The 25880-nt window shown below is 41.3% G+C and overlaps 1 protein-coding gene across 7 annotated transcripts in view; it reads left to right on the top strand.

Annotated features, from left to right (window-relative positions):
* The window catches only part of GNB1L (G protein subunit beta 1 like), a 45489-nt gene extending 19819 nt beyond the window's left edge, over positions 1 to 25670 (top strand). For 2 of the 7 annotated variants that reach the window (XM_075516169.1, XM_075516170.1), the window contains exons 2-7: positions 6813 to 6980; positions 7224 to 7349; positions 9357 to 9519; positions 13233 to 13331; positions 18107 to 18322; positions 23217 to 25666. In XM_075516169.1, the coding sequence (XP_075372284.1) occupies positions 6865 to 6980; positions 7224 to 7349; positions 9357 to 9519; positions 13233 to 13331; positions 18107 to 18322; positions 23217 to 23483 (987 nt within the window). In that variant the 5' untranslated portion in view covers positions 6813 to 6864 and the 3' untranslated portion in view covers positions 23484 to 25666. Of the gene's footprint in view, positions 1 to 6280; positions 6981 to 7223; positions 7350 to 9356; positions 9520 to 13232; positions 13332 to 18106; positions 18323 to 23216 lie in introns of those variants that run through there. The other 5 variants (XM_075516171.1, XM_075516174.1, XM_075516172.1 and 2 more) reach the window with 5 other exon arrangements.
* The last annotated feature ends 210 nt before the right edge of the window (positions 25671 to 25880 follow it).

A 25880-nucleotide genomic window follows, 5' to 3' on the forward strand; every position in this document is an offset into this window, starting at 1 on the left:
GAACCTCAAGACACAAGCCTGGGTTTCAGTATTCCTGAAGCTTACGCACTTGACATTTATATACGGTTTTCTTGCAAACTTCATTACTTAACATCGTAATATATTGTGGTAATATATTGTGGTTTAGCCTCATAAACTTAAGGGATGCTTAGGGACAAAAAAGGTGCTAACACTGTGAGGAGCCATTATCTGAGTGGAAATCATTAAAAATGTGTTGCATCGCAGGATGGTTATTAGTCATTTTCTTTTCTGCTCCCATAAGATTTCTTGGCATGTCACCAATTGCTGATAAGCAATTTTGTGTGTATCTGCCCATTGACTATTACAATTAAAATGCGGAAACTTCCATCATTCATTGGCTAAATGTCAGAAGAGAAGGTAATTTTGGGGAGCTCCTGAGAGAGGATGAACTCCTAACTTCCCTTGAAGTCAATGGGAAACGGAGGTTCTCAGCACTTCTCAAAATGAGACTTTTGAAGTGTTTTTCTGAGCAGGCAGTCATTGCTAATCATTAGAAATGATTTGGTGACTATTTAGAATGAAAGCTCTGACAGCATTTAGCGTTCCCAACCTATAAAAGGAAGGACTCCTCAGCTGTACTGTTGGCTGTGTGGCAACAGGTTTATGATATCACTTAATAAAGGATTGTATAGCTAGGTCATATAAATCATTGCATTTTCTTTGTCACTGATGTGGCTCTAACTAGCAAGTTTTGCAAGCAAGGGAATTATATCTAGAAATCTACCTACAGTATCTAGATAGTGTATTCCCCAGTGCAAGCACAAGCACACTAATGAATGCTTCCAGTCCACTGTTGTGATTTTTTCTTTTTCTTTTTTATTATTTTTTTAGGTTTTGAAGTCACATACGAAATACAAATATACATCGCTGCGCTTAATCTCTACTTTGGTAGTCATAGGTAGGTGATAATATGAAAAGCAACCAATTTAAGAGAAATCATTTGGTTATCCTTAAGCATGCCTTATTAGTACATCTCATTGGTTAAATCAGAAATTTCTACTAATTCTAATTTCCGCTTGAAAACAATACCTTGATTTAAAGATTTCTACTGGTTTCTAATTTCCACTTGAAATAAATTATTTTTTAAATTAGCTTTAAAGAAATCCTGGAAGTACAATACAGTTTATATCTTAACTGAGCACCAAAGATAGCGAAGGGAGCTTTAAACTGAAAGCTGCGGTGTTAGCTGACTGATGAGTGCATTTTCATATATTCTGGGGCTCTGACCTTCGCAACTGTTTGCGTAGCACTCCCACATCTCGTGATCTGTGCGGGCAGTTGCTGTACAAGCTTCTACCGATTTGACTTTTACCGGTGTGTGTTTCTCTCTTTGCACACAACAGATGTATCACGCGTTTCACGGGACTGGGGTAAGAAAGCGAAAAGCAGGCTGCCTGGCTTTTAATTTTGCATTTTAACCTAAGTGGCTGTTTCATTCTTCCCTAAGTGTTTTGTACGTGTTAGCTTGTTGCAGGACACACAAAGGTATTTCTTGGTACAGTCAGTTACTTTTCACCTCAGGTGCAAAGAGATTTCTTCAGATGACGGTCTCACAACATCCCTTTCTATTGCTGACTTCCCTGTTTCAGCGTGTTCTGTCATTTTTTGATTGGTACATGCAAAATGAAAAGCTGGGCTTAAAAATTTGTCACAACACATCTGAAGAATTATTTGTTTACCAAACCATAGACCTGCTTTCAGAGCTTTTGTGGTCAATAACCTATAAAAATTCACTTTTGCGGTCAGATGAGGTGAACTTTAACTCATTCAACTTGCGTGGATCTGTCTGGCATCTCTTTTAATTAGGTATGGAGATGCTACTCATTAAATGGGTTCCTGTAGCCCCCAACTCTTGTTCTCCACTTCCTAGAAGTGCCATATAACCAGGCAGCATTTGGCGTCAACCAGGGATGTCCAAGATGTTTCCAGTCCCGCTGTGTTCTGGCGTAACTCAGTGAGGTGAATCAGGTGATGTCCGGACCCTCCTGGTCTCTCTTTGCTACTCACGTAACTCGCACGCCAGCAAGGTGGTAGTTGGCTGCACGAGGAAGGGCCACGGTATTCCCGGGCAGGCGTGGTATAAGGGTGTTTCTTGGGCAGAGGATCGTTCATAGTTTCACCACTGTGAAACCCAGTTGTCTGCAGTGGGTTACAGGCTGGAAACATGGGAATGTTGTGTTTGGAAAGCTCATACTGCGAGGGCTGCCTGCCGTATTTTAACGCTGGAGATTGTAAATGTAATGGATAAACAACATTGTTTGCGTTGCACTATTAATTTGAGGGAGCCTTTTATTTCCACCGGCTTCCTCTGCAGTTACAGCTAGTGACCCACTGCGAAAACACACTCCTGCGCTAGAGCCACGCTATACAGCATGGCAGAGCGTCACAAAACTTTTCAGTGAGTGCAGGTAGGCACGGAAGTGCAGGCTAACAAAGGGCTTTTCTATGAATGAAAAAGAAACAGCCCGGAAAGGGGGAAGAACAATTTATTCACATCTTTCTCAACTCATTCTTTGCTCTGATTTTTCCTTTGGGAGGGTGGCACCTGGTAGACTAGGCATTTTCAAAAAATAACAGGATTTCATAGATCTGTTTGTGAGCACACCTGGATGTGTTGAATATTTTGCAGTAGTAATTATGTCTGCACACCTGCTGGTTTCAGTCCCCAATCAGTTTGCCAGACATGCCTAGAGAGATTTATTTCTCCTATACCTGAAAAAGCTCTTTTACCACCGAGTTTTTACTACTCTACATAAGCCTAAAGAAAAAAAGAAGAGGATTTTTTCTTGTCTTTGCTTGAGCCATTGGTATCTCAAACTGAACTGTGGAGTTTGCAGGGGGAGGTGGGTGTTTGGATGATATTTTAATAGCAATTTGTTTTTGCTTCAATGTGTGATAGAAATACAAGTGACAGGAGTGGGAACAGGAGATTTGCTGAATTCTGCTGGAATTTTTCCTGTGGGAATCTGTTAATGTTTTTAATTCTCTGAGAGATTTTTCTAAGGTAATCCTTTTGACATTTACATATTTTAAATGACTCTCATTAAATAAAAGCTTAACTTTTTTATATCAAATGCTGAAGTGATGATACTGGAATACCACTGCACAGAAATTCAAATGGTCTGAAGATTATTCTAATTGCAAGCTAAACAAAGTAAGTTTTGTGAGGGATATTAATAGTGGATTGTTCTTTAAAATAACGTAATTTTGAAGGAAATTCGATTGTTCTGGCACTTAGTAGAAGCATTTTTTTAGACAAAACCCTTTTTAGTACCTAATGTGTGGTGCGCATGGCTGTTTGCTAATTGAAACACTAATTTGCACAGCTGGGGTTTCCACTCCTTACTTGTGTAGCAAACACAATCTGTGCAGGAGCCCAAGGGTTTGCAGCGCACCCTGTGAAAAATACTTCTGGCTGGCTGTATCACATTGGAGTGGAGCTCAGCCCCTGAAGGAAGATGCTGTTACCAGCGCAGGGAAGGCTGGAAGAAGTAAAAAGTGGAACATCTTTTAAAAAGCAAGCGTGTGATGAGGAGGTGTTGCATCGCTTACAGGTGATACCCTCTTGCAAACAAATAATGCCATAAGCAAAATGATTCATATCTTTTCACGTCCTTTTACAGGAGGCAGGAGTCATAGCATTAGGATATCTTGCGGACAAACTTACAGTCTAGCCCTGAGATGCTTTTAAATGAACTTTCTTCTGTAGGTTGCACTTTGCTTGTTCAAGCCCTTGAGCCAGATTTTGCTCTCAGACCAGCCTTAATACTAAGCAAACTCATTTAATTAAATTTGCTGCAGATATCCCCAGTTAACAAGAACAGATTGGTCTCCCTGAGGCTAGATGGAGTTAACAAGAAAATAAATGTTGTGCTAATTAGAGAACTCATTTTCAGACACCTGGGGTGAAACTTTAAAAAAATCCTAGAGATTCAGGATTGAAAATTCATTTGAAAATGAGTCTTAGGCTTCTAAATCACTTAGGCACTTTTGAAAAATTTACCCAGGGACTTTAGCCATTGCAGTGCCAGCATATTTAGCATGTTTGTAGCTATCTGCTTAGCAAAGCATGGTACAACCATTATCTATTAGCATACCACAATGCATTTCATTGTCCCTGTATGTAAAGTAGAGGTATTGAGCTACCTGGTGAGCTGAAGGTAGGCTAAAGGTCTTTTTTTTGAGGATGCTTGTGTGTCAACAGGAACGGAGGGATGCTTTCTAGGAGTTTTTAAGGCACCAGTGCACCAAATTTCCATCTATTTGCGACCTCATGGGACTTTCTGTTGATTTAGGTACCTAAGAACTCTTAATTAAATCTTTGACTTAAGTGCCTTGTCCAAGCTCATGGATGAAGAAGACGGCACAGATGCAATTTTATAGTTCAGCAGTTGCTGGAAGAAAAATGAGACGCTTAATACTGTCACACTGCCATTCATCTGCTGAGTCACGATAGGAAGTAATAAGGAGTCATCTCATTTGCCCAATAAAAAATTACATAGGTTTAATATTAAGCCAAATTTCCAGATTCACATATCTGATTAGCAAAAAAGCAAGCAAAGAACCAGGCTCCAAGGAGCAAAAGTCACTTTGTTTGCTCACAGCTGGGAAGTACGCTTTCAGTTGTTGGGTTTTTTTCCTGTAGCCAGTCTGAGGATTTTTCTGAAGTATTGTCCTTGTAAAGACATGCATTAGTAGCGTCTGTTTCATGCCAGGTAAAACCCTTCCCGCAGCCACGCACACACTTGCTGTCTGTCAGCAAAAACTTCTGTGTCAGTAATTAGAAAAATGCTATTAAAAACCTGCCTTGTAATCCCAGATAGCCTCTGGGTTGACTCAGTTCTATTTTGTCTTCCTTGCTCAGTGCAGTAACCCAGGATCGTTCCACGGTGAAGAGGGACCCTGACCCTGCTCCCCTGACAAGCCGCCTAGCTACTGGTTTATTTACGTGGTTCTACAAAGTGTCATTTTGAGGGCAACAGCGTACAGCTGTGGTGTCCCAAGGAGGTGACCTTTGGTGACAAAACCCTTAGTCCAACAGGTTATAGCACGGGTGAAGCATGTTACAGACGGGCACTTGGGAGCTGGATCTCACCATGGAGGCGAACCTGTACATCGTGTAATCCTCTGAAAATTTACTCCAGCCTGTCATGAGTCTGGATCATCAGACAACATCATAAAACAGATGAGTCAGGGCACTAAAACATGGAGGTTATCCACTAAGCTCATTATTTTCATACCTAATTACACAGTGCTATTGAGGGAGAACTGCACATTGTGCTGAAGAATCCCATTTCATCACTAGTCCTAAAAGACAATTGTGTTTAATTAGGACCTCTAGATACCATGGTGATTACTGATCTATAAACACTCAAGGCAGACCTGCAAATGAGGTGCAATAGCATGTGCATCCATTAAACACAATTCAAGAGCTGATACCGAGGTGAGATGAGAATTAAAAGTTGAGCTGTTTTAATCTACCACGTAACTTGTAGCTGTAGCGCTCTGTTCTGATTCTCTGCAATTCTTCTGCTGTGAACCAGCAGGCGGAAAAACACGTGCTGGTCTTCCCTTACTGGATTTAGAAAACTTCGTGTTTAATCCGGTCTGATAAATGCATGAATGGGAAAGAGTGATGAGAGTTGACATCTGTAGTGGCAGAAGCAGTCCTTTTCTGTATGAGGTCAGGTCAAAAAGGAAGAAGCAGACGTGGCTAGTAATGTCACAGATAAAGCAGTAAAAACTTTTCATGGTGAAAACATTTCTTGTAATGCATGTTACAGTGCATTTTCCAATGAATTGCAAATTGTACTTAGAGTCCAAGCAGCTGCTGGTTACCTTGTCCCAGCACAGGTCTGGAGGGTCATTTGCAGCAAGTGAGAACACAGAGAAGTCATCCTTGTCCTTCTCTGGTGCTTGTGCACGCTGCCCGCGAAGGTGTTACTGTGAATGGAGATACTTGGTGAAGGTGCCAGGCCAGTCAAGTGTGCCTGATCAGATCGCACAGACTGTCCCTGTGAGTTCATGATTAATTGTCCTGCACGTTTCCCGTGTTAGACAGGGCAACATGCTTCCCACGTACCTGTCCTGTTCTTTGCTGTCTCAGACCACGTTTGAACCAATGACCTAAAGCTGAGAGCATCCGTCTCTCTTTATTGATCCTTTGGGGAATACAAACCCCCCGGAATAAAATCTTTAACACAGTAGTCACTGTTAGTGTGAAGTACTGCATTTCTTTTTTTCAAGCAACCGTGCTTGGAACCAAAAATTCAAACATTTGGGGAGTAATGGGATTCTTGTGTAAAAATGATCATAACTCTAATCTAATCTGAAATTCTTTCCAGTCACTATGTTCACTGCAGTGCTTTTCTGTAAATGGTTGTGAGTGGAAAGCACAGAAATAATATTTTTATGGGGAGGAAGGAGAAAGACTTGCCAAGGGGCTAAGTGGAATGATAAATTGCTTGCCCACTGAAATAATGGGTATCCCGTTTCTTGCATTTTGTAGCTGTGCCATTTTGCAGCAGGGAGAACAGCTGAACGATTTTGTATTTACAAGTGCGCAAGAGGCGCATACACACGGCCAGCTCAGCGCTTACCTTGCTTAAAAAGGAGCGCAGCAAAAAGCAGATTTGCCAGCTGCTTGATCAGTCGATGTTAAGAGGAAATAGTGTACACTGAACTGTATGGCAAACAGAAATCACAGCCACTAATGGTAATTCAAAGAGGAAAGTGACTAGGAAAAGCAATGTCCTGATCAGAATATATTTAAAGTTGTAATTTCACTGTAGGCTGCCTTGCCCTCTGTGATATCCGTGTTGTCTCCCCCCAGTTCACTGCTCGATGGCTCTGCCACCTCCGGATCCACAGTTTGTTCTCAGAGGCACCAGTGCTGCAGTCCACGCGCTGCATTTTTCCTGTGGCGGCCAAGAACCTGATGTCCCCGTTCTTTTCTCTGGGTGAGTAAACCAGGATTTCTGGCTGAGTTGAGCATCATGTGGACATTTCCTTTTAAAACAAAGTATATTATTTAGATAAATTGTATCTGGAGAAAACAACAAAATGCATGGTTGGAATGATGGGTGTGTTATCTTGGTACATACAGCTTCAGTTTTGGAAAAAAAAAAAAAAGGAGAAGTGTCAGACTGTCTTATCAGACTGTTTGCAGTGGCCACACTAAAAGCATCTGCTCTTACTGCCAGGTCTGAGAATGGGTTTATCCATGTCTGGAACCTGAAAACGCACAGAGTGGACACAGCACTGGATGGCCATGGAAGAAAATCTGTCTACTGCGTGGAGACAATGGGTGGTAAAACCAGGCTCCTCAGGTTAGCAAAGCAGGCAAAACCCAGTGAAATTATTCTTGTCTCTGTGATGTACATGACTGAAGAAGAAAAGAAAAAGAGGAAAAGAAAGGAGTCTGTTATTTCTGGATTCACTGAAGGTCTCTCCAACACATACGGAAATGTACAGAAGTACAAAAATACAGAAAAATGGTAGAACAAAATGTGGAAAAAATGATACAATTAATTTCTTTATGATATGTATATGATGATGTCACAACAGCTTGGGGTCTATAGTGTCTTTATTGCTGCACTGAGATCAGGTGAGGTCTTTGGGTAAAAGAAATACACTTGGATTTGAAGTTGACAAGTGCTTCACAACTGGTTCTCAGGGAAGATCAAAATCGATATAAAGAGTTTATAAATAGAGGGGAGAGGGAGAAACGGTAAGGAAGGAAGAGAAAAATCAGAGACAGAGAATGGAAGGCTGAAAATGAGCAGGAATGCTGAGTTGCACGCCTTTGCTTTGTTGCAAAATATCTTCTGTTCTCGTTTAGCAAGGGAAGGTCGGGAAGATTTGTGTACTTTGGATTAGACAGGTGATCTAGAGTAGATGCCAAAGTGTCTGTATGACTAGGAGGTGTTCTGACATGTTTATCTAGAGAAGACATCTCATAATATACAGTGGAACTCATTAGCATTTATATTTGTTATCTGCTTAAGTACAATTATCAACACTCTCCCCCATAAAATCATATTGAATGAGCATTGTTTGTATAATTATAGAGTTTTTCCATACCTCTATTTTTGCTGTATAACAGCTCGCATAGTAGTGCAATTTTAGGACAGCAGTTACCTGTATTTTTTGTTTCTCTGTTCTGAAGCTAAATCACAACAATTTCTTGCAGTACCACATTGTTTGTATGCTCGGTGCTATAAATGCTTTGACAGTTTGTCACTCAGCTGAACAGCAGATGGGAGTTTCTGTACTGATGCTGAAGAAGTCCCAACAGTCTGTAGATTTGCATCTACCTCTGTTTTGGTTTCATACTTCCATCAGGTGATACCGCTAATTAAATAAGAAATGGGTAAGGGATTTTTGATGACTCCTTATCCAGGTGATAAGATGAGGACACATATCCTGTGCTACTGTAGACTGCGGATTGGAAGCTTCTCCACAGCGGTACTTTGTTCCAGAGCCAGTGGGATCACGTAAATATGTAGCAATTGATGCTGTGCCCGTTGTCGGGCCTGCTTGGTCTTACTGTCTGGGACCAACACACAGACTTTTCTGTGGGACAGAGAGGTTTGCAGAGGAGTCTCTGCACGAGCTGCACTATTACGTGGGCAATGCAGCCGCTGGTTCTCTGGTTTTGGATGTTCTAACCACAGCCTTTCATTGACTCCAGCTACTCCCTGCACTGCCGGTCCCTCTCCTGTTGTGTCTCCACACATACACGGTCGTAAGAGTCTTCTGTGCCCTCCCTGTGGCTGTGGGAAGTTGACCACTGAATAACTGTAGCTTTTCATTTATCTTCAATGTGGTCTTTGTTGTCTTGCTATTTGTCTTTCAGCTGTCAACACGCCTGGCATTTCTATTTCATTGCTTGGGTGAAAGAGTATTAAATATGTTACTCTCTGGATACTTTTGTTTCCTTTTAAATTAGATCTAAACAATGGTGAAATGTTAGTATTTTTGTTACGAAAACGTTCAAATACTCATGAGACTTCATAAATATATACGCACATATAAATAGCGTAACTGTGTTTGATCAAGTCCCTCTTCACAAGGAAACATGGCTAACGGTGACTGCGGTGTGTCTGACGACTCCCACAACCTCCCTCCTCCTTTTGAACCTGTTGGCCAGTTCTGCAGTCAGCAGAGGGGCGGTGGGCTCGGTGATACTGAGCTCCCACACATTTCATGAGACCCAATTAATACCCCCTCAGAAACTGTACTAAGCTCATTCCTTTACTGCATGTTAAAGACCCAACTTTACTAACCTGCAGGAAGCCAGGCTTCCTCAGTAAAACCTTGTTTTACTGTAACAGTCAGGGTCGTGACCAGAGGATCTGCTTGTGGGATTTAGCAGAGGGACGGACATCAGTGACGGATGCTGTCTTCACGGAGAACGTGGGATTCTGCAGATGCTCTCTGTTAAAGGTGGCACAGGAACGCTGGCTAATGGCCACAGCAGCCAAAGCCCTGGAGGAGGTAGGAAGTATCTCTTTTTCTGGTGCTTTTGGTTTTGAAATGAAATAGTTCAGACGGGGAAACATTGTTGCTCTCAAAGTCTGTGCAAGAGAGGGCAGCACAAGGAACCTTTGGGGGTTCTAATCCCTAATTTTACCTGCCAGAAAGATGAGTGAATTATAGAACTCGCGCTCTAACAACAGGGATACCACCCCAAGATTTGTCTGACATTTAAGTATTTGCAGCTGCTGCTGGTCTTTCATGTGCAGGAGTTTTGAAAACTCCTCTGGTGCTGCTGAATACTGTTAAAGGGGAACAAGAGTCCTTCTGGGGAACTAATGGTCAGAAAGTCTGTCATCAGATGGAGGTACTCATCTTCCATCTGAAGCTGAAAGTCGTGTTTGGTGAGAGAAGGGGAGGTGCAGGTGATTTGTAATGCGATATGTGGTCTTTCACCTCGGGCTAATTCTTTAACTGGTACTTTGGCTGGAAATAGTTGAATTACTATTAGTGGCCAGAGGTTTGCTCAGTGTGAGATAATTGTAGGGTCCGTTTCAGTTCCTACTGGATAAGTCCACATCTAATACCCATTATCACAGCAATCACTGACTGACAGCTGTGTTGGCAATTTCCACTTCTGCTTTGTAGAAACTGTATTTTTGTTTTCTTTGAAGGACTATTTGAGGACATCACACAAAAATAAATTATTTCAAATACTTGACATCTAAATACCAAAAATATGAAAAAAGGAAAAAGTGGCATAAATATGAAAAGAAATATTGTAGCTAATTGCAAATTTTTCATGAGCATAAAAGGCCACATGCTCTTCTGGACTAGAGGATGCGTATCTTGAAACTGAAAGTTGGGTATTTTATATACGAAGTAATAAGTGGTAATGGTGCCTGTATTGCAAGAAAATGTGAACCTTTTATTATTCAGAAGTTAAGCACATATTTAAGTACCTTGTTGGCTCACGACCAGAATGTTCAGCCTTTTACAGAACTGAGTAAGCCTGTAGACACAACCACTGTACCAGTAAATCCAGCCATTCTAAGTCCCATACGTTGTTCTGATCAGACAAAGCACTCTCTCCATTTTACAGCAGTGCTCAATAATATTTAAGTTAAACAAATTGGTAAGTGCATTCTTGTGTCAGCCAGAGAAGAGGTTTTGTGTCAGGCAAAGAGTACACACACATTCTGGTAGTGAAGAATTAAATTATCATCTGGTCCAAAGAGCAGACATTTACCCCACTGTCTCTTACAACTCATCTCTGTTTTGTTTTCATTTGTTTGCCTGGGCCCTGCAAACTGATCATGATTTGCTGTCTCCTGAGGTAAGAGAGTTCCACTCTGTGTATGAACCTTTACATTAGACCTGTGTCAGGTTTCAATAAATTCACATAAGCTCCCATAATATATAGTGCTTCCAAATAGGCAGCACTGTGTGAGACACAGTACATTTGCAGCTTATGATTAAAATTAAGACTTAATAAGTGTTTATGCTTGGCTGGTGCCCAAAAAAAGAGTAATTTTGTCTTAAAGCAGGTTCAGTCCATAAATAATGAGATCTGAACAGGCATTTATTTGTTCATGATTGCATTTAAATCACCAATTATGAGTTACACGCACTTTTCTTGCCAATTTGCCAGAAACATGTTAAAAGCTTTATTAATGTGAAAAAGAAAAAGGGTGTGTTTCCTTGTGGCCAGTTTTAGCCACCCAGGAACACTATTAACCTCAGGCAAAGGCAAATCTTTCTCCTATTAAGCAAAACCAATATAAACACAGAACTTCAAGTTTTAGGTTACAGTTGTCAAAATAGATGAAATAGTATTTATTTCTAAGGCTCAGTTGCCTCTAATGCAGACAGTCTCTGGAACTGTCAATCTAGCACAGGCAGCTCATGCCTGCCTGCCTTCTGCAAAAAGCTGTTCTCATCTTTGTGTTTTTCTTTGTCCTTTGCAAGCCCAAGTGTAGCCCTTGTACCAGTTGGTCCGTCTTTCTTTGAACCTGCAGAAGCGCATTTATCACAGCGCACTTACCCTTCCTTATTACGTAAAAGCTGCAGTTTCGGTCTTGTCTAGGAGGCAGTGCCCTTTGGAGAGCCCGTGATGAAAGACGCAAGATGAGAGCAGGTCATCTTCATATTTATAGCCCCTTTCCTGCAATAGCTAACTTGGTCATTATGCTGGTAGCAAGAAAGTTGCCGAGAGAAAAGCATCTTTTGTTACGAGTGTAGCTCCAAAGAACCAGAATTCCCAGGTGATCAGACTTTGGTCTGTTCATAGGCTTGGTCTACATATTGGATGGCTCTTTGCTGTAGTCTCCATTCCTCAGATCTGGAAAACAGTTTCCTGCTCCATTGCTAAGTGGCTTTCGAAAGTGTTCTGTATATTGTGTTTAGTACGTTGTCGACGTGCAGTCCTAGAGCGCAGCTGGCTTTTGGCAGGCTAGCTGACAACCTCTAGAAATGGGAAGATGTTCTGGCAAGCTTTGAACTGAAGGTATGGGATTGGAAAGCCATCGCAGCTGCCGTGGCCTTGACTGATGGCTCCCAGAGGAGCCATATTTGTAATACCTCATCTCAGATGCTTAAGGAAACTCGCATGACTGGGGCTGTCCGACAGCACTGCTGGGCTTTTGCACATTCTGAAATAGCCTAGAATGGCTGGTGATGCTGGATTTATCAAATGTTTGAAGTCCTTTAATTTTACGAGATAATGCAGACCGTTATGTAATAAAAATAAAAGATGACCTTTGTGATTAAGTGTGCATTTGAGATACAGCGATGTTCCTAGCAGCAAGTTTTTGATTCCTAAGAACTTCTGTTTCTCCATAGTTCCAGGCTTGAGAATCAGCTGAGTGAGGCACTTCCGTGTCAATCAAGAGACTCAAAACCTTCCAGTGCCAAATTGCAAAGGCAGACTCCCCTGATCTTGCCTGCCATCATCCTGAGGTGGAAATGAGCTACTTCCTTGGCAGAGGAAAGCTTGTCCAATGCTAAAAAAAAAGAAGATAAAATTAAAAAAAATCAGATCCATAATTCATTACCACTGGTGCAAGCAACAGTGGAAGCTGCTATGCAGACAGAGCAGGTGTTTAACACAGTATTGTCTGACCCTGCTTTGAATAGGGTCAGACAATATTGTGTTAAAAATACCTGTATGCCATCACTGCTCCAGCCTGCATTAGCAGATAATGCTGGGGTTACATTTTGTTAGTGCAGTCAGCCAGTAGATAAAAAATCCGCCTTAGATATATATATAGCCTGTATTTCCACGCAAGCTCTGTGTTACCATGACAGAACAGGAGACGATGCAAGTGTCCACAAGTGAATATAACAAAAAAGTTAGCAACAGAGATGGAAAAAGGGGAAAGGGAGAGGAAGTAGGGACATGTTTTCAGATTAAGCAGTCTGCAGTATTATCGAGTGTGTGCACAATATCATCTACTATATGGAAAGAAGACTATAATACAGATTAAATAGAAGAGTGGAAGAAGAGGATATGTTCATTCTAGCAGTTTTGTCTGGTCTTTCCTAAAACAATGCATTTATTTAGATAGCTGTAGATTCCCCTACAGCTCCAACTTAACATGCATTCCTCAGTTTCCTCCAGACAGTTTTTACTGGAAGAGCTTATACTAGCCTTAATCACCTTAAAAGACTTGTGTTTTTAACAGCAGAATTTTGACCTGGAGCCTGACCAAATACTCTTGTTTTCCTGATGTCAGGTTCAGGTTTTGGAGCTGCCGTCCAAGACGTCAGTCTGTACCTTGAAGCCAGAGGTGGGTGCCAAGCTGGGCATGCCCATGTGTCTGAAGTTATGGCAGGTAAGGCAAGAGCGCCTGCTAATTGTGAAATGTTTTCCCTGTGATTCATTTTATATGAAGCACATGAATCTTTCTTCACTTGGATTTTGATTTATTATCAAACCAATCAAGTAATTATACTATTAAAGGGGGGAAAGATTTGTGAACATCCTTAATGTAACTTTCAGAGCTTTCCAAGCTTTAATGGAAGATTTGCAAATGCTCAGGGAAAGCTTTGTATCCTTAGGATAGATATGGTTTTTGCATCAATCAAGAGGAAAATGAGCAACTTACCAAAGCCAGCTGTTTGATATGGTTTCTCACTGCATTAAGAATGATGAGAAATGATTGGGTTACTTAAAAACAGTGATTTTAATGGCAGGTTACATTCACTTCAGTGCCCTCAGGACAAGGAAGTGCTCTATGAACATTTCTATTCCAGACATACAATAGGAACAAAATATTTATGGTTGTATTGACTTTGGACAGAAAGGTAGACAAAAGCAGTTAACAAAAAAACCCCACATTTGCAGAGCATTCAGCAAATAATGTTTATGGGGTGCCACCAGTGAAAGACAAGTAATACAAAAAGGTGGCAGCAGAGGGAGGAAGGAGTTTAGGTGATTCGCTCTAAATCGCCAAAGAATTGGTAGCAAAGCTGATACCCAGTTTAACCCCCTGACCACATACGGTTATAAGTCTGCAGCACCATCCCTGCTGGTTTCAAGTGTTATTCCTGCAGGTTCATCTGAACATTTGTATTGGTTTAAGTTGAAAGAATTATCAATCAGCTGTGAATTGGAGGCCTTAGTGTCTTCACTCAAGGTCCTGAACCGACTAAAGTTTAGAGTAATTCAGCTGCTGACTTCAGACAGAAGTAGGAGAGGCCACAGTTCAAGTCCCATGGTGTAATTAAAAACTAGAAAAAAATTAGAAGGAAAATGAAATAGACTGATTAGGTTTTTATTAAACAGAAAGTTTCTCCTAAAAATGCAATCAGTGTTCAGTACTCAATGAAATGAATGGGGCTTTCTGTCTCCTGGACAAATTTTAATAAGATGAAGATAACTGAGGAAATGTTCAGTGTTGAAAATGTTGTTGCCTGTATAAAAAGTCCTCTGTCTTGCCATATTTTCTACATGCATTAATATTGCTATTCCTCTAGGAAGCAGAGCAGGTGCAGAGTCTTAATTTTATGTACTTTTTAATTTTGTTGCCAGTGGGGATAAAGCAGAGGACTGGGAACTGGGAGAGGTAAATTATTCCATGCAAATTCTGGTTTGGGAAGTCACCACAACTTCCTAGACTGCAACAGGCAAGGATAGATAATCCCTTACAGTCTCACAGCTGTATTTGCTCTTTTACAAATGCGTGCAACTCGGCTTAAAAGCATGGGGGAGGAGGATACTCTTAAGGGCAAATAATTATATGTGGTGTACCAAAGTGATGCTCTGCATTCTGTTTTGTGGTTTCGCTGGAAGCGGCTTGCTGAGTAACCCTGTAACCATAAAAGCAGAAGAAAATGAGCTAACCCAGCTGCACCCCTTCCTGAACAGAGGCCGTCCAGGATTTCTTTGTACACTACTGCATTGGGCAATATAGACATACCCAGGAGATGAGCACTCCCCAGCCCATCGCTTATGGGTAATGTGTTGCCTAAGAGACTATTTGATGTTGCTTATGGCACAGTAAATTAACGAGTTGAAACAGAAGCTGACATGGAGCAAGCCACACGTGGTCTGAAGGAAGTATGCTCAGGGTTGTTGTCCAACGAGGGTTTGGGGGCTGCAGCCACACATGGTCATATTTTTCTGCATGCCAATAAAAAAGATCCATGTGTCAGGGAAGCAGCGCACCTTACCAGCAGCAGCATGCATTAGAAACTTTACTACAGAGCAGAAGGAAATTCAGGCTTAGGTTAGGCTTGTAGATTAAGCCTCACTGGCTTCTCCTAAGCAGTTAAAAAGCTGGCAGCTGTTTATTTTGTTGGTGTGAACCTTTTCCCCTCCCTCATTTTACTAGGTCTGTCCTTAAATGTATTAGTTTGTTCAATGGGTTTTTTCCTTATGAAGGTTCATATTCTTAAATACATTGTCGCTTCAGCTTCACACCTTCCTGCTATTACTAATTGGGTGGGGTAGGATTTGCAGGCGTAAGGATAGTCTTCCCTTAAATTTTCTGCACTCCTTGGGGAAGGCATCGTGTTGCGTAACAGTGCAAACAAAATAATTCAACGGGAATAATACATGTAGAAACTGGAAACGCAGAGTTATTACTTTATATAAACTATAGCAATTATTCCTGTTGAGTTGACAGCAGATCACCTTTTCTTCCTTCCTTGACAGTTATCCAAATGCAACAACAAAATTTCCTGCTTAGGAAGAACAATGATTTATAATTTAATTTTTCCACTGAAACAGAACATGAATGGTGAAGACTTTTTGCCAGAAGTGTCCGTTATTAAGAACTGAAATAAGCAGGCTGTTGTGAACCACTGCTTGGTGAGTCCAGGCATCGGACTGAGAGCTCCCCTGATCTTTCAATAGCTTTTATTGTTTAAGTTAAAGTGTATGCACTCATTGAAATATTACACTTCATATGGTTAGGAAAAGTCAGGAAGAAGTGTGGGAGACCTTCAGTTCATAAAACCCAATACTTTGTTTTTAAAATAGACCAGTCTTAAATCTCACCTGCAAATTACTGGTTTTCAAATCTAAGCTAAGATACCCACAGCACCAAAAAAAAAGGTTTTGCCTGGTGTTTTGCACAGCGCTGAGCACTCCGCTGTCTCTCTCATCCTAATGAGGGTTATGAGCACCTATGCCCATCTGGCCATCCCCTTCTGAGTAAGGCAGAGGGGCCGACTGCCCATCCAAATCTTGTTTCATCGGCTAATGAAAGCTATCCCTTCTGTAGAGCCCAGGGCTCCGGAGGAGTCATGTGCTCATAGAAGAGCAGTACAAATAATTGTGGGGCGTTTTCCATGCCCAAACTGGGGGCTTTTTTAAAACTTAATTGAAGTACTTATGAAATACTTTGTTTTGCTTTGAAGGTTTTACCCTTTATTAAATATAAATAAAATCTGAAATGTTTGTTTCATTCAGATTTTTTTTTAACTTTTCCCCTGGTATTAAAAACCAGGTACTCTTCATCCAAAATGCCTGATGAGTTAACATTAGTTCACATATATTTGACATATATTCATTGCTCTGATGTGATATTATTTTAGCAAATAAAAAATTTGACAGAAAAATCATGCACAGTTCTGGGCATTATGAGACACCTTCTTTGTGCGCCTTTCTAGCCAGAGCACGCTCCCTACCTTTTCAAAAGAAAAGGGATCTTAAAGCAAGGAATGAGGCTCCTGCAGGTGTGGGCAGACCTGTTCAGAAAGATGACGTAGGGGATTTCCCCTTGGTTTCCTTCTTTTAAGGGGCAGTTTTCTTCCCTGCTCAGTGAGATCCATTCCTCATTTAAACACTTCTTTAGGCTGAATAAATCTGAGGAAGAACATGAGGCTTTTACTCAGCAGTCTTATTACCCAGACCACCCACCTCTTGTTAGTTTAACTCCCCCTAGAACAAATAATAACCAGTGGGAGAATAGCCTGGACCATTCATAGAGGCAGTGAGCCTTTGGCCACTGCAGGTTTGTATCATGACACTGACAGCCAGCAAGTTTGAAGAATGTCATTCAACAATGTGATGCCAGTAAAAACTAATTCTTTATACATGTCCTTTACCTTTATTCTGAACGGAACACCAAGCAAACGAATCCTGTAGGATCAGACAGTGTTTGGAAAGAGCTGAATAAGCTATTGGATACTTTTCTTAGGGTACAATGTCCCTGCAAGAGGTGGTTGTAATCCCAATGTCTATTTTGGTGTTTCTTCTCCTGTTAAAGGAATAACTGGCATTAACAGATGCCTGTTTTTTAGTTGCTTTTCATTAGGGATTTGCATCTTCACTCACATAACCAGTTACTGCTCAGGGGGTCATTAGTCTTTTGGCTGGAGCAATGATGAATATTTTCCTTAAGTGTGACATGTAATCCAGTAATGTTCCCTTCTCTGAGTTATTTCAGAGGCTTAAATAAATTAGGTGTCTGCCCAGGGTGCCATGCCCTTTGGCCTGTGACATCATTAATCAAAATAGCTTTCAATTGGTTACAGTGGGACTCGGGCGCCCGTTAACCCCTTGGTGACTCACCCAGAGATTCCTGACGGGAGGTTCACTGTTTACCTTTAAGCACTGTGGTGGACTTGGGTAAATGATCCGTATGTGTAACCCTACACTTGGCAATGTGAAACTGGAATCTTTAAGCATGGCACTTCTTTCACTGTCCATACAGGTTTGTATAGCTTGATAGGAACTCAGCTGCTCTAAGTAGGTTTTTTTTCAAGGAGCACAAGCAAAGTTCAGGCCATGAAGTAAAACTTCTGAAAACTTCAGGCAGCCTTTTTTCAGGTGTTGCAGAGGGTAATAGTTTGGATTGTCAGAGAGAAATTTTCTATATGTGTGTGTATATATGTATATGTTAGATACATATTATATCTATAAAATAGACTTTTATATGTAGATAGAAAGACCATAAGTGCATGTCAGCAGTTACCTAGTAAGGCTAGTAAGTGGATGGACTACCAAGATTTGACATTCAGACTTCTAAACTTTTCACTTCCACACCAGTCAGCATTTTCATTTATTTTCTTGGTGCTTGGACTGAAACCTACCTGGGGATGATAATTTTCCTAACAGACTATTTACTTCTCAAACAGTTTTAACTTTTCCTTTGATCAGCTCAACTGTGGTTCACAACCTTTGCTTCTGGCTGGCTATGAAGATGGATCAGTGGTCCTTTGGAATTTGTCAACGGGAAAAGCGTTGAGCCAACTTGCTTGCCACCAGGAGCCAGTGATGAGCCTTGATTTTGACTCAGAGAAGGCCAAGGGGATCTCGGGCTCATCTGAAAAGGTGCTTAGCATCTGGAGCCTCAATGAGCAACAGAACCTCCAGGTCAGGATCACTGGCCCTCTAGTGTCATTTATCCCACTTTGCACTAACAGTTTGATAGACTAAAAAAATATTTAGTCATGAAGAGGAGTTGTTGCAGATCTCTAGCTAATTAATCACAGACTGGTTAGAATGTCTGTGCTATGTGACTAGACTTAGCAAAAGATGGTGAGGATTTAAAAAAAAAGAAAGAAAACCTCTCTCACATGTTTCTGGTTTTACCAAAGTTGCAACAGGCACACAAGCCTAGCATTACTCAAGCCATTGCCTCTGTATCTTCATTTATCACGTTAGTAGTATCCAGCTCTCGGAATGTCCTAAACATTATAAATGAGTTATAAAAGTGAGAAACAAAGGATTGCTTTTCCAAAGGTTCTGCTTGAATGGATAGAGCTTTCTTTCCACTGTGGGAAAGACAGAACTATTCCATGAAATACTTCACAAACAAAAGGAGTAGGAGTAGCCCAGCTAGCACCAAGAGGACATGAGGTTTAGGCAGCCAGCTTCCTTTGGCACCTTTAGAGCCCTAGCTGGAGACAGGGAAAATAAGTTAATTGGATATACCAGTTTGTGTCTGAGCTATGCATACCTGGAGTGGCTGGTTTATAAGGAGGTCTCATAATCACCAGCTCAGGCTACACTAGTGAATGGCAATAAATACTGCTTAATCTAGACACCTTTAGCAAGTGTTCCAACAGTGCCAAGGGGTTAAGTAGGTTTTAACTAGGTGTGGAAATGAAGTGCATAAATAAAGTGCTCATGAAAATTAAAATGGCTCATGCATAGCCTCTCCAGTGCTGAGTGCTTTAACCTTTTCTAAAGGGGCAGTCGTCCCCTGAACACACAATGAAGAGGACCTGAACCAGTCCCTGTGTGCCCCCATATCATCCTTGAGAAGAGAGCTGCTGGGTACACACTAGTTCATGGAAGACCAATAACCGCTCTTCCAGCTTGTAGCTTTTGTGGAGATTTTTTTTTAGGCAGTGTGGCAAGTTAATGCTGTTTTCTCAATGGTGCTACAGGAAGAAAAGCAAGTGCTCGGACATCCAAAGGTGACTTGTCACCTGGGGGACGCTGTGAAGGTGTATCATCTGTTAGGCATCACCACAGAACTAGCATTTATGGAGTGGTAGGGCACTAAGTGCATGTAGCGTAAATGCATCCAACTGAGATGAAGTTGGGAGGACACAGTGCTCACCGAGAACTTCTGAACTTTAATAAACAATACAACATGAAGTAAAAGAGGCACTCCAGACTCTGAATAAGTAGCAAAGGGGTTCTAAGCCCTCGTGATAAAGAAGAGTTTTAAGAAGTTGGCTGCACAATTGTCATGGTTTGGGGTTTTCCTGTCATGTTTGCCCTCCTCCTGCCCCAGCCTTTCTATCACAATTGGCACATATCTGCACCTGGTGTCCTTACCTCAGGGAAGCAGAAGGAAGGTGAGCAGGTAAGTCCCAGTAAGAAACTTGGTATTGAGACTAGTTTTCTAATGCCAAGGTGTCAGAAACCCGACATCATGACAGGTTTCTTAAAGCTTCACATATTCTGGTGTTGGAGAGGAAGCTGTTCCTTCATATTAATTACAGCATAGCTTTTTCCTAAATTCAAAGAAAATATTGTTCTCCACAGCACATTTCAGTTGAGTTAACTGTAATGCAGGGGTACAGGTATGACTCACGGGAAAAATAAACAGTTGTTCACCTGAAACATTCCAGGTATTGTCTTCCACAGGGTATTCGCATTCCCAGGAGATGCAGGATTAGTTACCTCGTCAGCACAGCACACTGAGAGATAGTAGCTTTCCTCAGAATACACTTAAATGCCAAGTATTATAAACTATAAGTAATGTTTCTGTGCTTCATGCATAGTGTGAATGCCCTAATAAAATGCATCTTTCATATGAGCACTAGAGATTGTCAAGGACATAGATTAAGTTTTTTTCCACTATTGCACTAATAATATAAACCAGATGGGGATTTTTTTTCCCCTGACATTCCAGGTACCTGAGGTAATGGTAGACGTTGGAAAGCCACTCAGTGGCACATTATTTTTATTCTAAAAGGTTTTAATAAGTAAACGTGGTGCACAGCTATCTGCCATTGGAGAAATAATGACGCAATGATGGTACTTCAGCTCTGTTTTAAGTGGCAATGTTCCAGTGTGTCAATGAATAGATGATGAAGGTAACTTCATAGTTTATTGCTATGGGGAAAGTTTGGTGTATTGTCTTCTACAAGAAAGTTGCTGAAATCATCACTGTCAGCAAATGATTGGATTGGCTATGAGCCTTCTGATTTGGACAAGATAGTGTAATTATGTGATGATGTTTGTGGTAGAATGTAGGAGGTAAACAGCTTCTGCAGGTGAATAAACAAAGCAGAACTAAGAAATCTGATAATAGCTAAGAAAGCTCCTTTATATATGACAAGAAAAAAATTCTATAAGCTGTAATGTAAGTAAGCACACAAGTTTTGTTGGTTGGGTTGTTGAGGCTTTTCCCTTAAATGCTGAAGCTAAGGCTGCTGCTATCTTGGCTATTTTTCTAATAAGAATAGGGCCTAAAGACATGATGTGGGTGTAGGAGAGGGAGATTTAAAAAAAAAAAATCATAGCTAGCATGTGTTAAGGAGGGAGGGAGAGGTAGATAGCTGTTGGCCTCAGCATGTCAAAATTTCTTAATGCATCTGCTAGTAGATGCAAGTGTCCTTGGTCATGACTGGCTGAAAGCAGCTCACCTGTTTTTACCTCTTTGTTTTCTTAGTTACAAGCTGGTTTTCTGGTTAGGAAATGATGTTGGTATGCATTTGACTACAGTAGTTGCCCGTAAGTGACTGGATGGCACAAATCCTGGCATTAGGATTTCACCTGGCTGCGTATACCTTGAGCAAGTTGTTCTACTTTGTTTTGTTTTTCTCTCTCACCTCTTGTATTTGCAGATCATGCACAAATGCCCACTGTTCCCTCATGTTCCATAGCCAAAAGGCATCACCATTATAGGCTTCATTTTCAAGTTGTAGCTTGCTGATGACATGCAATTTCTGCCAGTCGTCCTGATTTTGCTGTATGGATCTTGCCCACGTAATTGACAGTAATGGTGGGAAGCGCCACGCCCGGGATTGGTTATAGCCATTAGCTAATAATCTCGGTTACAGAGTAAGGCCCATCTTACATTTGCCAGGCTGGTGATGTAAGTAATAAATCCTTCCCTTGCCAGTACACATAGGCCAACAGAAATCCCACTGAAGCCATGCTACGTTAGCGTAACTGGGGAGTTTGGAAGAACACACGTACTAGCAAAAAGCACAGGTTTTACAGTAGCAGCCCCACAAAGAGGCCCACGTACAGCCTCCTGCTGTTCCTCAGGCCTGAGCAACACTTGCTGTCCTCTGCTCTGAGCTGGCTGTAGACCCATTCGTCAGGTCCTGTTTAAAAGAGGAATGTATGGAGCATGCAAGAAGCACACCAAGTTTCATTTAGCCTTTTTTCTCATCGAGTTGCACATCTCTTGCTGTTTGAGTAGGTAGCTGGGCAGTTGTTATATAGTTGAAAAATAATTGCTTATAGCTTTGTGCCTGGAAGATTCCAAGATGTGTTCAACTGCATCTGAAACCAACTTTGACTAGCATTTCTGGAGTTTTAGTTTTCTACATCCAGTATTATAGTTAAAATTATCTGCAGTGAATATAGTCTTTATAATCCTGTACTAACTATGCATCATGGAATGTCCTTCAAGGAGGAAAGCTACTCAGATGTAATATGCTTTTCAATCCCTTCCCGCTTCAGAAAAACAACATGCAGCATATAAGTATGCACTGAATTATATTAAGCTTTGGTACAAGATAGTTACACATCTTGTACCTAAGTAGATGGTGGCATTAACACGTCATTTCCAATTGTGCTTATAAATAACAGTACTTCAAGGTCAGCACACACTCAAAAGGTGTTTTCCACATTGTGACAAAAGCTAGGCTATTTCAGCACACACGCTGGTGCATACACTGCATGTGTTTCAGAGGTAGACTGCTGACTAATACAAGTTACCTGAGATGAGAACAGCAAAAGTGTATTATATTGAGCTTTTTCCTCTGTGCTTCAGGGGAAGCTCATGGCAGTGAGGTGAAAACTTTTTCTTTCCAAGGGCTAAGTCCTGTGCAGCCCCAGTGCCTCCTGAAGGAAGCAAAATGCCTTCCAGTTGAATTGTGCCCCTCAGAAACTTGTGCCCCAGTAGTCTCCAAACAGTAACAAAAGGCTTCCAAGATTGAAATCAATAACTTGTTCATAATCCCCTTCTTGGAATTTGGTGTAAATAGAAGTCTCTTGGGAAGGACTACTAGAAATACAGATTTCCTGACACTGTAACCTAATTCCTGGAAGCATTCCTTTCTCAAGACTGTGGTAAATGCTACCATAGCTTACAGGGGTTTTTGTGGGGGGCCACAGTAGTAGCAATAAGTGGCAGGTAGTTTAACCATCAGCTCAGAATCTCAGCATGGGAATACTGCAGAAGTAGGGGAAATGTATGGCTCTGAACATTGCAACTCATGCAAGAATAGCTGGAAGAAAAGAGCAAAGCTGTGTAGTCTGGTTCTCAAAACCTTGACTCAGAGCTTCACTTGTGACAATATAAATAGCTTTAAATGCAATATAAACTAAAAACATACAAGGGATGCTTTTATTTTTAGAGAATGGTGCTAGAGATAGATAGGCTTAACTTAAGGTCTTTTCCATCTCTGTAATTGTTCTCACTAAGGCATCACCCACCAGCTGAAAAGCTCCGTACTACCTGGGTGATACCAGTGTATATGGGTGGGCACTATAGCTTCTGAAATCCCCAAAGGTTCCTTTTTCTTCTGTTTGTTTTAAACAATCAGAACTCCTCTATAACTTTCTCACACAGGTTTACAAAACACACCAACTTGTCAACGCTGGCATATCTGATATCACCATCCGTCCAGACAAGAAGATTTTAGCAACAGCAGGGTGGGATCATCGCATCAGGATCTTTGGCTGGAAAAAACTGAAGCCCTTAGCAGTGCTGGACTACCACACAGCAACTGTCCATTGTGTGTCCTTCTCAGATCACAAAAACCCCAGTGAGAGACTGCTAGCAGCTGGCTCAAAGGATCACCGCATCAGTATCTGGTCAATATATACTCAGACGTGACATGTTCTGCACTGTCATGGGCTAGGAAAACAGGATTGGTGAAGCAATTCTTTACACTGTAATTCAAACCTGGATGTGGGGAAGTAGCAGAATGTATTTCCAGGCCGAAGTGAGAGCCCTAGGTTAATTTTTATGCTGCTTGTTCAAGCTGCAAGTTTTGTTTTCCAGAGAGGGAACTGGATTTTTAAAATTCATAACAAGCAGAGCAAGGCCAGTCACGAACGAAGACACAGAACAAGTCACTTTGAGTTCTGCTACAGGTTTTGCAACAGCTTTTCCTCGGCAGGTTGCTTAAATAACTTGTGCCAATATCTTCTTTTGTGAAAAAGCACTGGAATCCCTCAGACTGCAGTGGGGGCAGAATACGTCTGTTTGTAAGTCATTTATGTATCCAAGAATCTGAATCAGTGTAAAATATCACTCTTTCTTGAAAATTTATACCCATTAAACCACCTCCAGTGGTTTCTCATTGTCAGTTACTTTTTCTTCCCCGTAACTGAAAGGCTATCAGAACAACCTTGATTTGTTCACACTGCTGTCAGTTCCTAACTTAAACCAACAGCCAGGAATGTGACTAGGGACGGCCTTTGGCATTTATGAATTTCATTATGTCTCCTGTCACCTCAAGCCTCACAATTAATCACAAGAAAGAAAGGAAAAAAATCTTCCCCTGCACTGCACTGCAAAGCTATGTAAAGCCTTTTACAGAGCCAGTGCTAAATCCTTTCTATAGACTGACTAGCTGGAGGATTTAAACTCAGCAATCCAATTAGCGCCCTTCTCCTTGGAGAGTTAGGGGTAAGTTTCAGCATGGCAAGTCTGGGATTCAGCTACACAACTCCCATTAACGTTTAGGGGAATTGCGTGGATAAATCCTTATCCACACAGTACGAATGGCTCCATTAACTTGTCATCTCTACGGTCATGGAAGCTGAAATTAATTAATGAAGGTTTTTTTGTTTGAATCATGAAGCAGCATTTGCATGATTTTAAAGCATATTAGACATACAACAGTCTGTTCATAGACATCTTACTGTTGTATTCAGTCACAAAGTTGCAGTTACAACTGTCCCACTGAAGCAATTAGCCAGGGCCAGTTTGTTAAAAAGGAGGTGGTCTGGAAACTAGAACTCAGCTTTACAAACTGAAGTGTTTTGTGCCCAGGCTGTGAACTATTGCTACTTTATTGGAAATATTTGTTTCTGCCTCTGTACAGAGCTTGACATCAAAGAAAAAGTCACCAGAATTGTAGTGAACGGCAACATCAAAAGACTTTAGAAATCATTTCAGGGAAAACACACAAGCAAATTAAGGTCTGGGTCTGCTATCCAGCTGTGCTTTACAGGCAGAGAATACTGTTGGACTAAAAGGCTTAAGCACCAAGCCCAATGTTCTTTCCATTAAAACACAGAAACAGGATACTGTTGCCAGGCTTTTCTAAATAAAGCTTGGCCTTACACATTTTGGAGTGTGATGACACTTTAAATAATGCATTTCTTTGATTATTTCTTTACTATTCGGTAGCCGCATGGAGGATCACATTGCAGTTGCAAGTTAAAGCCTAATTTTGAGTGATCCTGCGTCAAGGGGAGGTGCTGGTGTTCATTACATCGACCAGAGTTGCGTAGATGGAAAGTGCTCCATCTCCACCCATCATCCACCTCCCACACAGAGGAGGAGCTACCTACACCATACAAGAGGCTCCAGCCAGCAGCCTTATGGAATGAGACAGGGTCTTTCTCCATAAACCTGCTGCTGGAAGAAACCTTTTTTTTCTTTTTCCCCTTTCTTCAAGTAGGTCAGAATTGACATAGGTACATAAATAAATAAATATGGAAAACATTGTCATGTGTGGTCCAGGGACCCATCATAGGGCGTTTGCAAAGAGATTTCCTTTTGGCTGTCCTGTCTCATACTGCACCACACGTGAAGCCTGTCAGGCTGCCTTGAGATCGGTGTCTCCCATGTGAGTGGTGCTCTGCAAACAGACCTTAGTGAAATGCTGCTGTACAAGAACAATTTCACAATCACTTAATTTTTAAAAGGACATAACCCAGTGGATACATGCTTGGGGTTTAGTTTCCTCTCCACTTAGATTATAAATAAATAAGTTTACTATTAAATTAAATAAGTCTCCATCTGCTCAGGAGAGTGCCCTGCCCTGTGCTTTAACCTGTGTAATCACTGCACCTTTTTAATCAACAACGTGGAAGTGAGAGCTGATGAAGGCCCATGCCCTGAAAAAGCACTGTCAAGCTGATGGTTGGGCACTGTCCTGGAAGGTGAAAAAACAGCTCTGCATCTCCTCAAGCATGGATCTAGGTGTCCTAGATTGTGTGTCAAAAATTAGCACTTTATCCCCACCAGCCCCGAGGTAGAGGGTTGCATGACTACCGG

The sequence above is a fragment of the Mycteria americana genome, chromosome 13, assembly GCF_035582795.1.
Source record: "Mycteria americana isolate JAX WOST 10 ecotype Jacksonville Zoo and Gardens chromosome 13, USCA_MyAme_1.0, whole genome shotgun sequence".
Classification (NCBI taxonomy): Eukaryota; Metazoa; Chordata; class Aves; order Ciconiiformes; family Ciconiidae; genus Mycteria; species Mycteria americana.